Here is a 16454-nt window from a genome sequence, read left to right as displayed (position 1 = left end):
ATGAAACAATGTGGTCCCAGGGGCCCCCTTCCCAGCTTACTTCTTGCAAACGTCCAGTCTCTGGAAAACAAACGAGATGAACTTAGAGCCAGACTCACTTTCCAAAGAGAACTTAGGGACTGCTGTGTATTCTATTTCATGGAGACTTGGCTCACTCTTGCTTCTCCGGACAGTGCCCTACAACCTGAGGGCTTCTCAATCCATTGAATGGACTATACAGTGGCCTTAGGCAAGGCTAGGGGAGGTGGGATCTGCTTCCTAATCAACACTTCATGGTGCCTAGATGTAACAACACTGGCAACTTTCTGCTCCCCAGATCTAGAATACCTGACGCTAAAATGCCACCCCTACTGCGGGAGTTTACCTTTATTATCCTGATGGCTGTTTACATCCCACCCCATAGGGATGTGAAGATTGCGCTGGATGAAGTATACACCACTACTAATAACCTTGTATCTGTGGGAGTTTGCGCATTCTCCCCGTGCTTGCATGGGTTTTCTCCGGGTGCTCCGGTTTCCTCCCACACCCCAAAGATGTGCTCTTAGGCTGGTTGGTGTAACAAATTGTCCCTAAATTAGTCTCCCCTCAATCTGGTTTCCAATGTGGAGTGCCATAAGCGTAGGCAAAGGTCATGGGTAGAAGAGGGAACTCACAATGTTAAAATGGCGGCGCTTGCTCATTGGGCTGAAGGGCCTGTTTCCTATGCTGTGTTGTTCTTTGTTCTTTGTTCATCCCGAGGCCTTGTTCATCGTGACCACCAATACATCTCCTGCTCCACCAGAGGCCCAAACATCCTAGACAACTGCTACACAAATATCAAACATGCCTACCGCTCTATCGCCCACCCACACTTTGGCAAATCAGACCACAAGGCTGTGCTCCTGTTCCCAGCTTTCAAGCACTAACAGAAGCGGGACAATCCATCAGAGAGAGTCATGCAATGTTGGTCTGAGGAATCAGATGATCTCCTACGGGCTGCTTGGATTCAATGGACTGGTCAGTATTTAAAAACTCTGTGACCAGCCTGAACGAATATACCACTACAGTAACTGACTTCATTAGTAAGTATACAGAAGACTGTATGCCAAAGAAGCAAATCCGAGCATTCCCCAACCGGAAACCATGGATGAACAGGGATATCCGCTGCTTGCTGAAGTCCAAGTCTGAGGCATTCAAGTAAGGTAACACTGACCTATACAATAAAGCCAGATACAATCTAAGGTGATCGATCAAAGATGCCAAAAAACAATACGGGACCAATCTAGAGCTCCAGGCTAGCCACATCGACACCCGTTGACTGTGGCAAGGTCTGCAAGATGAAGGCATGGTAAAATCGTCAGCTTCAACTCACCCTTCCCTGATGAGCTCAATGCATTCTATGACCGTTTTGAGCAAGAGGTCAGAGAGAGCATGCCCTCCATCCTGGAATCCCTGGATGAACCTGCATCTGGGGGTCACCATTGCAGAGCAGCTTTCTTGAAAGTCAACCCACGGAAGCAACTGGCCCAGATCGTGAACCTGGATGTGCGCTCAGATCTTGCGCGGATCAGCTGGCAGGGGTATTTGCCGATATCTTCAACCTCTCTTTACAACAATCTGAGGTCCCTATCTGCTTCAAGAAGACAACCGTCATCCTGGTACCTAAGAAGAACCAAGCAGCGTGCCTTAATGACTATTGACAGGTAGCACTGACGTCCATCATTATGAAATGCTTTGAAAGGTTAGTCATGGTAGGAATCAATTCCTGCCTCCTGGACTACCTGGATCCACTACAGTTTGCCTACCGCCGCAACAGGTCCACCGCAGATGCCATTTCTCTGGTCCTGCACTCAGCCCTGGAACATCTAGATAACAAGATGTTATGAACAAAGTGTCAGACTCCTATTTATTGACTACAGCTCAGCCTTCAACACTATTATTCCCGTGAAACTCATCTCCCAACTCTGTGGCCTGGGACTTGGCACCTCCCTCTGCGACTGGATCCTGAACTTCCTAACTCACAGACCACACTCAATAAGGATAGACAACAACTCCTCCTCCACGATCATCCTCAACACCAGTGCCCCACAAGGCTGTGTTCTCAGCCCCCTACTGTACTCCTTATACACCTATGACAGTTCAATTCCCCTCCAGTTCAATTTTCAAGTTTGCTGATAACACCACCGGAGTGGGTCAGATCTCAAACAATGACAAGACAGAGTACAGGAATGAGATAGAGAATCTGGTAAACTGGTGCGGCAACAATAATCTCTCCCTCAGTGTCAAAAAAACGAAGGAGATTGTCATCGACTCCAGGAAGCATAAAGGAGAACATGCCCCTGTCTACATCAATGGGGACAAAGTTGAAAGGGTCAAGAGCGTCAAGTTCTTAGGGGCCCAGATTGCTAACAACCTGTCCTAGTGCCCCCCTGCTGACACTATAGTTAAGAAAACCCACCAACACCTCTACGTTCTCAGAAGACTAAGGGAATTTGGCATGTCAGCTACAACTCTCACCAAACGTTTACAGATGCACCATAGAAAGCATTCTTTCTGGTTGTATCACAGCTTGGTATGGCTTCTGCTCTACCCAAGACTGCAAGGAACTACAAAAGGTCGTGAATGTAGCCCAATCCATCACACAAACCAGCCTCCCAACCACTGACTTTGTCTACACTTCCTGCTGCCTCAGCAAAGCAGCCAGCATAATTAAGGACCCCACGCACCCCGGATGTTCTCTCTTCCACCTTCTTCCTTGGGGAACAAGATACAAAAGTCTGAGGTCACCTACCAGTTGACTCAAGAACAACTTCTTCCCTGTTGCTGTCAGACTTTTGAATGGACTTACCTTGCATTAAGTTGATCTTTTTCTACGCCCTTGTTATGACTGTAACACTGCATTCTGCACGCTCTCATTTTCTTCTCTATGAACAGTATGTTTTGTCTGTATAGCACTTAAGAAATAATACTTTTCACTGTATGTTAATACATGTGACAATAATAAATCAAATCAAAAACACCAGAATGTACAGCGCTGTGTCGATAACTGACCGATCAGAATTCAATATGGTGCAAACAGGCTCAGCGCATTATTGTGACCTTTTGGAAACTGGGTTTCTTCTGATCCTTTTATACTAGCACTTGTTGAGTTTGAATTCCACAAAAATTCTTTCAAATGCCAGTTTCCTGTATTTACATTAGATGCGTGATTCCACCATTTAATCTTACAGGGAGTAATTTATAAATTCCAGGAATCTGAACTAAATGAGTGACTTTTGAATTGGGGTCTTAAATATTAAGTTATCAACTGAACCGTCCACAGGACCGAGGATTTTTTAAGGATTTGCTTTCAAAGTTACTAAATAAATGTCGCTCCTGTATTGTTTTTATTTATTCTCTGGAGAAGGCAAAGTCACTGCAGTGACTTTCTAGGTGCGGGATGCATTGCTCATGCAAAATACCTTCCAATGTTGCACAAAATGTATAAATGAGTGATTTATAGCATGACATTCTGTGACAATCACAGAATCAATCATCAAAGATTGCAGAAAAATGCAAAACTTGGGTGTGGCAGAAATGGATACAGTTGTCAAACCAGAAACTTGAAGCAAGAGGATTTTGCCATTGGTATTGGTGTAACAAGCAGATGTTTTTTAAGTGTTTAATACATGCATAAACCTTGAACTGTCATAATGCATCGTCATGACTTCTAGACAGTAAATTAAGCAGTCAGCACATGATGGCTCCAAGTAGCTAAAGCAGACTGATAATGCCCTGAGGATAGTTGAAATGAGAGTGCAGGATTAGATTTTGCCTCCTTTGGAAATGCCAATCTCTGACAGTCTCTGAAGACTTTTTAGAACCTTCAGCTAAGGCTTACAATAACAGTGGACTCATTGAAAAAATAGCTGCTTGAAATTAATGATCGATCTGCACTTTTTGTCCATTGATTTAATTTGAAGTTCCTTAAACTTTGAAGAGAGTTAGTGCATTAAGTTGTAATTCAACTTAAAACAGAAAAAAAATTATTCAGTCTATTCAAGACAAAAGTCATTTTGTGAGAATGTAAGGATACAACATTGTCTTTTTACTACCTGAGGACAGGAAACTAGAAAATGACGAAGCTTAATTGTCTTGTTTTCTGCCAGGGGCAAATCTACAGAACTAGCAGATGTTAGAAAGTTTATAGGAATGATTTAGTCTAACAATAGGAAATGTGCCTGGTAATCAAATCTGGCAACTTGAGGTTTTATGAATGAACAATAATAGGACCTGTCACTAAAGTTCATTTTTTTCTTCCCTCCTTGACATTTGAAACTTAGTTTCAGGATCACACCCTTATAGTTTTCATCACTAACATGAGCTACACTTTGCAGCTCAGTGTTATCATTGATTATCTCTGTTCCATTATCTGCATTCTTGCTCACCTATAACAATTTTCATGGGAGTTAATTGAGAAGCATAACACATTGTAGGGAACATAGGATGCATTGATTACTAGGAGCAAATAACTTTTCACTAACATTGTCTGCAGATTGTTATTGCTGCAGGCAAAAGAATACTTTCGCTTTCAAGATCTAGATAAATGTCTACCACTGAGCGGCAATGTTTTTTTTAGCTGAGCCTGCACTTGCAGAGCTGCAATTCCAGATGATATCATCGATGAGGTGAATGGCACAGCAGGGTGGCAATGCATAAGGAAAGATGCTTTCCAATAGGCAGAAGATGCAGGGTGGAATATATAGCTTTAGTAAATTTTCTGATGTTGAGACCAAAAGTGGATCCCAACCTCACTGCTGATGCTTGGCTGATAGCATGCATGATCCTCTGGGAGCACTATCCAATTAGAACAGTGGGTGAAATAAGAACCCAGCTGGCCCAATGCATGGGCCTGCAGCAATGTCTATCTGACATTGCCACCAGGAAAAGTATACTCAAACAATGCATGCTCGTGTTAAAGGCAAGGTACTGGCATGGATAGAAGATTAGCTGACAGACAGAAGGCGGAGAGTGGGATAAGGGGGTCTTTTTCAGGATGGCAACCAGTGACTAGTGGTATTCTACAGGAGTCAGTGTTGGGATCACAACTTATCACGATATACATTGATGATCTGGAAGATGGAACTAAGGGCATGGTTGCTAAATTTGCGGATGATACAAAGATATGTAGAAGGACGGTAGTGATGAGGAAGTGGGAAGGCTGCAGACTGACTTGAACAGGTTAGAAGAATGGGCGAAGCAGATGGAATACAACATGAGAAATTGCGAAGTTATGCACTTTGGTAGGAAGAATAGAGGTGTGACTATTTTCTAAATGAGGAAAAGCATCGGAAATCTGAAGCACAAAGGGACTTATGAGTCCTGGTTCAGAACTCTCTTAAGATTAACAGGTAAGTTTAGTTGGCAGTTCAGATGGCAAATTCAAGTTAGCATTCTAAGGGGCAAGAATACAAGAGCAGCAATGAACTTCTGAGGCTATGTAATGTCCTAGTCAGACCCCATGTGGAATATTGTGGGCAGTTTTGGGCCCCATACCTAAGGAAGGATGTGCTGGCCTTGGAGAGGTCCAGAGGAGGTTCATAAGAATAATCCCAGAAATAAGGTGTTTGCGATATGAGGAGCGGTTGAGCAATCTGGGTCTATACTCCTTGGATTTAAAAGGATGAGGGGGGATTTAATTGAAACTTACAGAATATTGAGAAGCCTTGATAGATTGGACGTGGAGAGGATGTTTCCACGAGTGGAGAGACTAGATCTTGAGGGCATAACCCCCAGAGTGAACAGACATTCCATTAAAACTGAGATGAGGGGGAATTTCTTCAGGCAGAGGGTGGTGAATCTGTGGAACTCATTGCCACAAAGGGCTGTGGAGGTCATTGAGTGTCTTTAAGACAGAGATTCTTGATCAGTGAATGGATCAAGGGTTACGGGGCAAAGGCAGGAGAATGGGATGAGAATCATACCAGCCATGATTAAATAATAAATCAATAATCAGGTCACTCCTCAACCTCTGTTATTTCAGTGAGAACAAACCAAGTTTCCCCAACCTCTCCTCATAGCTGATGCCCTCCATACCAGGCAACATCCTGGCAAATCTTTTCTGTACCCTCTCCAAAGCCTCCACATCCTTCTGGTAATGTGGGGACCAGAATTGAACACTGTATTCCAAGTGTGGCCTAACTAAGGTTTTATGAAGTTGCAACGTGACTTGCCAATTTTTAAACTCAGTGCCCCGCCCGATGAAGGCAAGCATGCCATATGCCTTCTTGACTATCTTCTCCACCTGCATTGCCACTTTCAGTGACCTGTGTACCTATACACCTGGGTCCCTTTGCCTATCAATACTCTTAAGGGCTCTGCCATTTACTGTATACTTCCTATTTGGATTAGACCTTCCAAAATGCATTACCTCACGTTTGTCCGGATTAAACTGTATCTGCCACTTCTCTGCCCAAGTCTCCAACTGATCTATGTATCCTCTGATGGTCCTCATTGCTATCCGCAAATCCATCAATCTTTGTGGCAACGGTGGTGGAAGCGGATTTGATAGGATCTTTTAAGAGACTTTTAGATAAGTACATGAAACTTAGTAAGATAGAGGGTTATAGGTAAGCCTAGTAATCTCTAAAGTAGAGACATGTTCAGCACAACTTTGTGGGCCGAAGGGCCTGTATTGTGCTGTAGTTTTTCTATGTTTCTATGTTTTCTATGTTTCTATGTTTTTGTGTCATCCGCAAACTTACTAATCAATCCAGTTACATTTTTCTCCAAATCATTTATATATATTACAAACAACAAAATTCCCAGCTCTGATCCCTAAGGGACGCCACTTGACATAGTCCGCCCTTAAATAGGGATTTAATTCCCAGTCTTTGCAATGGGTGATAATGACTCAACACCCTTGTTTTGTATCAATCCCTGCATTTAGTTTTTTACATTTATTGAGGCTCAAGAGTATCAAGTGTCAAGCACATCAACACAGCATGCCATCATAATTGCGTCTACTTTAAGAGGGCATAATGAAAATTTAAGCTACTATTTATATAATGGTTTAAATTCAAAAGAGATTTTTGAGAAGTGTACGCAGTATTTGACCATAAAAGTGTCCCAATATGCTCAACCCCATCTCATCACCACCCCTCCCCAAACGCCTCCAATCGCCCCCACAACTTCCCTCCAATCTCCCCCCATCCGTACCATCCAGTCTCCCATCCATTGACTGTGTCTACACTTTTGTTGCCTTGGAAAAAGTAACCAACATAATTAAGGACCCTACGTACCCTGGACACGCTCTCTTCCACCTTTTTCTGTCAGCAAAAAGATACATAAGTCTGAGGTCACGTACCAACTGACTCGAGAACAGCTTCTTCCCTGCTGCCATCAGACTTTTGAATGGACTTACCTCGCACTAAATTGATCTTTCCATGCACCTTAACTGTGATTGTAACACTACATTCTGCACTCTCCTTTCCTTCTCTATGAAAGGTATGAAAGGTCCTCCTGTACTGTAGGGATTCTATGATCCTATGAAAAGTTTCTACAAATATGTAAAAAGAAAAAGAGCACATAAGGTAAACATTGGCCCTTTAGAGGATAAGAAGGGGAATTTAATAACAGCAAATGAGAAAATGGCTGAAGAGTTGAACAGGTATTTTGTGCCACTCTTCATAATGTTATTTGACAAATAACATGTCAAAAACTGATGACAAGAAGGCTATGGCAGGTGAGGACCTGGAAATGATCATTATCATTAAAGAAGCAGTGTTTGGTGAGCAATTGGAGCTAAAGGTAGACAAGTCATCTGGCCCTGATGGAATGCATCCCAGGATATTAAAAGAGATGGCAGGGGAAATAGCAAATGCACTCATGATAATTTTTCAAAATTCGTTGGACTCTGGGGCAGTTCTGGCAGATTGGGAAACAGCAAATGTGACACCATTGTTTCAAAGAGGAGATAGACAAAAGGCAGGCAAATATAGGCCGGTTAGCTTAACATGTATAATGGGGAAAATGCTTGAATCTGTCATCAAGGAAGAAATAACTAGATGTCTAGATAGATATTGTCCCATTGGAAAGACACAGCATGGGTTCATGAAAGGCAAGTCATGTTAACTAATTTAGTGGAATTCTTTGAGGATACTGTGAGCACGGTGGACAACGGAGAACCAGTGGATGTGGTTTTATTTGGATTTCCAGAAGGCATCTGATAAAGCACTGCGCAAAAGGTTGCTGCATAAAGGTGCACGGCATTACAGGTAACGTATAAGCATGGATAGAGGATTGGTTAATTAACAGAAAGCAAAGACTGGAAATATATGGACGTTTTTCTGGGTGGTGATCTGTTCCCTTCATATTTTTATATGCTTCTATAAGATCTCTCCTCATTCTTCTGAATTCCAGTCAGCGTAGTCCTAGTCTACTCAGTCCCTTCTCATAAGCCAAACTTCTCAACTCCGGAATTAACATAATGAATCTCCTCTGCACCCATTCCAGTGCCAGCACATCCTTTCTCAAATAAAGAGACCAAATCTGTGCGCAATACTCCAGTTGTGGCCTCACCATCACCTTATACAGCTGTAACAGAACCTTTCTGTTTTAAACTCCACCCCTCTAGCAATGAAGGACAAAATTCCATTTACCCACTTAATTACTTGCTGACCTGCAAACCATCCTTTTGTGATTCATGCACAAGGACACCCAGGTCCCTCTGCACAGCACCATGCTGCAATTTTTTTACTATTTAAATAATAGTCCATTTTGCTGATATTCCTGCCAAAATCTATGACTACACATTTAACAACATTGTACTCCATCTGCCCACTCAAACTATCTATATCCCTTTGCAAACGTTTGGTGTCCTCTGCACACTTTGCTGTACTCCTCATTTTAGTGTCATCTGTGAACTTTGACACTCTACACTTGGTTCCCAATTCCAAAGCATCTATGTAAATTGTTAACAATTGCAGTCACAACACTGATCCCTGAGGCACACATCTTTGAATCTCATAATGTTCTGCCCAGAATGTTTAAAGATATGTGCTTTGTACCCAATGAGATTAAATAATTTGTACTTACACCTAAAAATCATCTATCTCAGGTTCTAATGTGGAGTTGTGATTAGAGGGGAGAATTGACAGTTTGGAAAGTAGCATATGTAATATCTACTATAAATATTTATAACCTACATTTGTATAGTGCCTCTCAAAAGCTAAATGACTGAAATCACTTTACTGGAGTTAATATGACATTGAGTCCTGTGGAGTCAGATTAATGGAGGTGATTGAAGTTGCAATTGAAAGCTGGTTTTCAAGGAGGCTTTTGATGTTGGCAGGTTACATGGTACGGTTAGCTCAGGAAGATAGTTCCAGGATAGTGAAATGGTGGGTTGGTGGGAATGTCGGGCAGTGGGGAAGGTGGAGGTGAAAAGAGTAAAAACACAGGACAGTTCTAAATCTTATTGGATTTTATTACAGCCTTTTTGCTGCCTTTCCCTTGCATATGTTTTTCTGTCATTGGCTATCCCAGTTATCATATTTCTAACCTCACTGATCAGGTCATTTATAAAGACAGTGAACAGTCACTGATCCACACTTGTTCCCTGGGAAGCAACACTAATAACATTTCTTCAAGCTGGAACACATTGTATTTTTGATTGAGATTGGAGCCAATTCCAAATCCAAGTTTTCAGATTTCTACCAATGCAGCCAGGTTCCATCTTGTGACATAACCTTGTATGATGTGTTTATCAGAGACTTTCTGAATGTCCAGGTGTAGAATTGTCTACAGGATTTCCCTCATCCATTATCCTCATGAGTTCTTGAAAAAAGTTATCAGATTTGTACAAGACAACCTTATTTTTGGAATCCATGTGGTAAATTTGTAATGGTCTCTTCTATTTCTCAATAATTATAGTAGGACATGTCTTATGAACCTTTTTACATGTTGTCAAATATGGATGACAAACTGATAGAACTGTAGCTCCCTGACTCCGAGTTTTTATACACTGGGACAATATAAGTTAGCTTGCAGTCTAAAGAAATGATCTCAGACTCACTAAACTACAAGAGGATCATTGTGCTATTTCTGTGCATCATTGTAGAAATACTACAGAGGCTCATACAAAACCTGTCCTATTTCTGTATATTATTATATAAATATCATCCTTCCTCAACATGCTTGGGGAGCATTCAGGATTGTAGTCATATGGAAATATGAAGGAAGTCGATTCCATGTACATTTGCATTGCTGCAGCAACTGGGTTTTTCTTTTACACACCAGAGCCAGTATAAGTGATACCAAACATGAAAAGGTGAGTGGGAGGGTTATCCTAAAAACATTGTACCTAGCAATTTTAGAAAAGTAACTTCCACTTCTGAGCCATCTAGAATCGATCTTTTAATTTTTTAAAATATCTTTTCACCTACAATTGTGTTAATATGGATGCATAGTTATTATTAATATGGATGAAATTATTGTCCCACATGAGACTTGAGACTCAACAACATAATGGTGCAATCTGGGGCACTTCAGAATTTCAGTAGGAGCGGCATAGTGGGCTCCAGGGGCCTGGGTTCAATTTTCAGTTTGGGTGGCTTGTCGATGTGGAGTCTTCTTGGGTTTCCTCCGGCTGCTCTGGTTTCCTCCCACAGTCCAAAGATGTGCACGTTAGGTTGATTGGCCATGCTAATTGCCCCTTAGTGCCAGGGGGTTAGTGGTGTGGATGTGTGGGGTTGTGGGGATTGGGCCTGGGTGGGATTGTGATCAATGCAGACTCATTGGGCCAAATGGCCTCTTTCTGCACTGTAGGGATTCTATGAATCAATTAGTTTGAGACAAAATAGATAATTACTGTATTATAATTTAACTTCAAATGAACAGAATAGATATTATTTAAAAACTGGAACACTGCAAATTTAAATTGATGAATAATTAATAAAAATTAAAAGATCAGAATTACATATGTATAAATACCTATGCTCCTGTTAAGAGCTAATCGGTTTGGCTTTATTCTGGTAGATTCCTGACTATTTGCAGTGGGACCCCTTCCAGACAGAGTTCCACTATATCTTGTAATTGAACTGGTTGTTCACGAGATAGTAACAGTAAATGCTTTTTGTCTTAAAGACTTTTCTGCAGATCTTGGGTGTGATAGCTGTGGCAGTAGCTGTTATTCCTTGGATACTTATTCCAATCACTCCACTTGTCATTGTGTTCTTTTTACTCCGGCGCTATTTCTTGGAAACATCACGTGACATTAAACGCATGGAATCAACCAGTAAGTAGGACACTGAAAATTAAATTACAGGCTTTTTAAAATTTCATTCAAGATAGCTTTCTGAAGTTAACACAGGAGTGAAGAGGACAAGGGAGGGAGGGCAAGTAGGGGCGGTGGGACGGTGTAAAGAGGAAAAGAGATTACATTGTCAAGACTTTTTTTTAAACATCTTCCAATGTTGATCACTGCAAAGAGGAATATTTATGCAAGCTGCACTGCTTCCTTTCTTCTTGGTGATTACATGATTAATTATATGATTTGTTCCCATGTACTGTTTTGCTGGTGACATTGAATTTATTTTGGTATTGCATGTTCTGTCAGTGATAGTTCAACTTTGATCACCAATTTTGGCCAGTAAGGGATAATTTTCAGCTCAATCTGATGAACCTTGCTATTGTCTGTTTTTTCACATTAACGATGTTACATAGAATTGATTTAATTTTGTTCTATGGTTGGCTTAATTGTAGCTACTGTAGGAGACCCCTTCACATAATGTTAATAGTGTAATACTTTTGGAATGCTGTGACGATACCACTTTTAAAATACAATAGATATGAAGTACTTCTGCCAATTTTCAATTTTGAGGTGCTGTAGTGGCATCTGTGCTGCAGCTTCTGAGCTGGTATGAGAGGACTGCCTCTTGATGACAGTATAACTGTTGAGAGTCAGCTCTCCACCTCTAAATCTCAATCTAGAAAATGATTTGGGTCTGTGATGAACAAGAGTAAGTGGGTGTTGGAGCTCCGCCCCTGTCAAATTGACCACCTCCGTCAAACCTCTACCTTGCCCCCAAAGCAAAAATAAAAATGTATGTGAAATTATACTGTGCCAAGAATAATGTAAAATTTCAACACAAAAATGTGATCTAACAGGAAGCACACATGCAATGATTTTAAAATATATACAAAAGATATGTTATTAATCATGAAAGGAAATAACATTTAAAATTACACCAAAGGTTATTGAAACATTTTATTGATTTTCTAATTCAGCTCGAAGCCCAGTTTTCTCCCATCTGTCTTCATCCCTTCAAGGAATTTGGACAATTCGTGCCACAAAAACAGAGAAACAGTTTCAAGCAAAATTTGACGAACATCAAGATCTTCATTCAGGTGAAATGCTCCACATGATTTTAATCATTTTCATAACTCCTTAATCATTTGCATGCTACCATTAAAATTCTTTAAAAAAAAAGAAAAAGTTATCAGCTATTTCTATGGAAATAGTTCAGTGTACAAATTGAAAATAAATTTTGCTCAGTGGATGATTATAAGAATGGAATCTCTCAGCTCAATTTTTGTTCCGTCCCCAGTGAACTGTTGCAAATACTAGTATTGGGATTGAAGGGTTGGACAAATCAGCCAGCTTGATTGGCATCTGTCCAGCACATTCAACATTAACTTTCCCTACCGCTGATGCACAATAGCAGCAGTGCGTATTATCAAAAAATGCACTGGAGCAACTCATCTAGGCTCCTTCAATAGCACCTTCCAAACCTGCAGCCCACATCACCTAGAAAAACATGGAAGGCTTGGGAACACCACCACCAGCGAGTTCCCCTCATAAGAACATAAGAACATAAGAACATAAGAAATAGGAGCAGAAGTAGGCCATCTGGCCCTTCGAGCCTGCCCCGCCATTCAATAAGATCATGGCTGATCTGTCGTGGCTCAGTTCCACTTTCCCGCCCTCTCCCCATAACCCTTAATCCCTTCTCTTATCAAAAACCCATCAACCCGCTTCTTAAAAATATTTAGCGAGGCAGCCTCCACCACTTCAACGGGCAGAGAATTCCAGAGATTCACCACCCTTTGAGTGAAGAAGTTCCTCCTCAACTCCGTTCTGAGGCTGTGCCCCCTAGTCCTACTGTCTTTTTTGAGCGGGAAGAGTCTTTCCACCTCTATCCTATCCATCCCATTCATCAAGTCAGACTCTATCCCTGACTTGGAACTACTTCACCAGTCCTTCACTTCTCCAAGTAAAAATCCTGGAACTCCCTTCCCTACAGTACTGTGGGTACACCTAGCCTGCAGCGGTTTAAGAAAGCAGCTCACCACCTCCTTATCATGGTCAATTAGGGTTGGGCATTGCAAACAGAAAATGCTGGAAAACTCAGCAAGTCTAGCAAAATCTGTGGAGAGGGTAATAGAGATAACATATTAAGTCCATATTACTGTTCTTCAGATCCACAGTATAGGTGAAACCTACTTAACCTTAACTTATAAGTGAGCTCTTCCATCCCAGCGATGGGCCTAGTGAACCTTCTCTCAACAGCTTCCAATTCAAGTCCATCTTTCATTAAGTAACAAAACCTAAATTGCACACTGCAGTCTCAGCATCTCTATAGAGTTATAACAAGGCTTCCCTGTTTCAACTCTGTCCCTTTTGCAAAACAAGGCCAACATTCCATTTGCCTTGCAAATTACTTACCACATCTGCATGCTGACTTTTTATAACTCATACACAAGATCACCCAGATCCCTCTGTATTGCAGCATTCTACAATCCCTCATAATTTAAATTATAATCTGCTTTTCTACTCCACTCACCAAAGTGGATAACCTCTCAATATCTGCCATATATTTGCCCACTTGCATGAACTACCTTTGTAGACTCTTTGGCCGAAATCTTACCACCATTCACGCTGGTGGGAATTTCCTATCCCACCGCAATTAACAGAGGTTTGGTTGACCACCAAATTCACTGCAGTGGGAGTGTGCTGTGGCAGGCAGGTAAAATCACACCCTTTGCCTCCTTAACCTGCTTTCCTGCCTGTATTTATATCAGCAAATTTGGTTACACTACACTGAGTTGCTTCATGCAAGCCATTCAAATGGTTAGGACTTCAGCACTGAGCTATGTAAATTCCACAATTTACAGTTTGTCAGTCTGAAAGTGGATTTACAGGAATGGGCTGAAGCAGTCCTGAGGCAAGCAGATGCTGAAGCAGACAGGTTACTGCTCCATTCACTGAATCTGAAATCATCAGCAGTGGAGCCATCAGCGTCAGGATTATTGCAATTCAGGCTTGTTCCTACACCCTTATTCTGCACCCTTAAAAGTAACACAAGCAGAATGGGACGGACAGGATCATGTCCTGTCCTGTCCTCCCACTCCCAGCTGATTCAGTTATGCCCTGCACAAGGACAGCAATGTCTGGTCCACTATCTCTGGAGCAACTTCTTTTACGACTCTAGGATGCAAGCGATCAGATCCAGTGGACTTGTCAGCATTTAGTCCTGTTTGTTCGCCTCATACATTTTCTCTTGTGATCGTTTATACATATGTAAACAGCAAGAGAGTAGCCAGGGAGAGGGTTGGCCCACTCAAGGCCAGGAGAGGAAATGTATACATGGAGCCAGTGGAAATGGGTGAGGTATTAAATGAATGTTTTGCGTCAGCATTCACCAAAGAGAAGGACTTGGTGGCTGATGAATGGTGTGTTGGTAGTTTGGATCATGTTGTGATTAAAAAGGAGGTGGTATTGTGCGTCTTGGAAAGCATTAAAGTAAACAAGTCCCCAGGCCTGAAGGGATATACCTCAGAATACTGAGAGGGGCAAGGGAGGAAATTGCTAGAGCCTCGAGAAAAATCTTTTTATCTTCACTGGCTACAGAGGTGGCCCCAGAGGATCGGCAAATTCCCAGTATTGTTCCTTTGTTTAAGAAGGGTAGCAAAGATAATTACAGACTGGTGAGCCTTATGTCAGTGGTGGGGAAACTATTGGAGCGAATTCTTCAAGTAGGATTTACTCCCACTTGGAAGTAAGTAGACGTATCAGCAAGAGGCAACGTGCTTTTGTGAAGGAGAGGTCGTGTCTCACTAACTTGATTGAGTTTTTTGAGGAAGTGACAAAGGTGATTGATGAGGGTAGGGCTCATGTTGGATGGATGTTGTCAACATGGACTTCATAAGGCCTTTGACAAGGTCCCTCATGGCAGACTGGTACAGAAGGTGAAGTCACACGGGATCAGAAGTGAGCTGGCAAGATGGATACAAAATTGGCTTGGTCATAATACAGAGGACAGCAGTGAAAGGGTATGTTTCTGAATTGGGGGGCTGTGATTAGTGGCATTCCTGAAGGATCAGTGTTGGGACCTTTGCTGTTGTAGTATATATAAATGATTTGGAAGAAAATGTAACTGGTTTGATTAGTAAGTTTGCAGACAACACAAAGGTTGGTGAAATTGTGGATAGCGATGAGGACCATCAGAGGATACAGCTAGAGAGATGGCAGATGGAGTTTAATCCGGACACATGTGAAGTAATGCATTTTGGAAGGTCTAATACAGATGGGAAATATACAGTAAGTGGCAGAGTATTGATAGGCTGATGGATCTGAGTGTACAGGTACTTAGATCACTGAAGTGGTAACGCAGATGGAGAAGGCAGTCAAGAAGGCATACGGCATGCTTGCCTTCATCGGCCAGGGCATTGAGTTTAAAAATTGGCAATTCATGTTGCATCTTTATAGAACCTTAGTTAGGCCGCATTTGGAATATAGTATTCAATTTTGGTCTACCAGAAGAATGTTGAGGCTTTGGAGAAAAAAACCAAGAAATTGCCTGGTATGGAAGGCATTAGTTATGAGAAGAGATTGGAGAAACTTGGTTAGTTCTCACTGGAACGCTGGAAGTTGGAGGATGACCTGATAGCAATGAAGGGCATGGACAAAGTGGATAGTCAGAAGTTTTGTTGCAGGGTGGAAGAGTTAATTACGAGGGAGCATAGGTTTAAGGTGCAAGGGACAAAGTTTAAAGGAGAATTACGAGGCAAGTTTTTTTACACAAAGGGTGGTGGGTGCCTGGAACTTGCTGTGGGGAAGGTAATAGAAGCAGATACAATAGTGACTTTTAAGGGGCGTCTTAACAAATACATGAATAGGATGGGAATAGAGGGATATGGTCCCCAGAAAGGTAGGGGTTTTTAGTTCACATAGGCAGCATGGTCAGTGCAGGCTTGGAGGGCTGAAAGGCTGTAATTTTCTTTGTTCTTTGTTTAAGGTTTGTTCTTCCTTTTGCCTCTTGACATTTCACTATTGGGATGTTTCTTGTGTTTTCTATCATGAAGATAGATACATTATACTTGTTCAAATTCTCGCACATTTGATTATTAGTTACCAGTTTCATCTTCCAAAAGATCAATGCTTGCTTGAGCTACTCTTCTTTTTCTATACAAATAGAAGATTTAGTGTCCCTTTT

The 16454-nt window shown here is 41.6% G+C and overlaps 1 protein-coding gene across 1 annotated transcript in view; it reads left to right on the top strand.

Annotated features, from left to right (window-relative positions):
* The window catches only part of abcc4 (ATP binding cassette subfamily C member 4 (PEL blood group)), a 411789-nt gene that overhangs the window by 304930 nt on the left and 90405 nt on the right, over positions 1 to 16454 (top strand). The window contains exons 21-22 of the mRNA XM_080198151.1: positions 11104 to 11254; positions 12247 to 12366. Coding sequence (XP_080054277.1) covers positions 11104 to 11254; positions 12247 to 12366 — 271 coding nt within the window. The remainder of the gene's footprint in view (positions 1 to 11103; positions 11255 to 12246; positions 12367 to 16454) is intronic.

Source organism: Carcharhinus amblyrhynchos, chromosome 10 (genome assembly GCF_965287045.1).
Source record: "Carcharhinus amblyrhynchos chromosome 10, sCarAmb.v2.hapA, whole genome shotgun sequence".
NCBI lineage: Eukaryota > Metazoa > Chordata > Chondrichthyes > Carcharhiniformes > Carcharhinidae > Carcharhinus > Carcharhinus amblyrhynchos.
The sequence above is the reverse complement of the archived record's forward strand: the minus strand, read 5'-3'. Positions and strand labels throughout refer to the sequence as shown.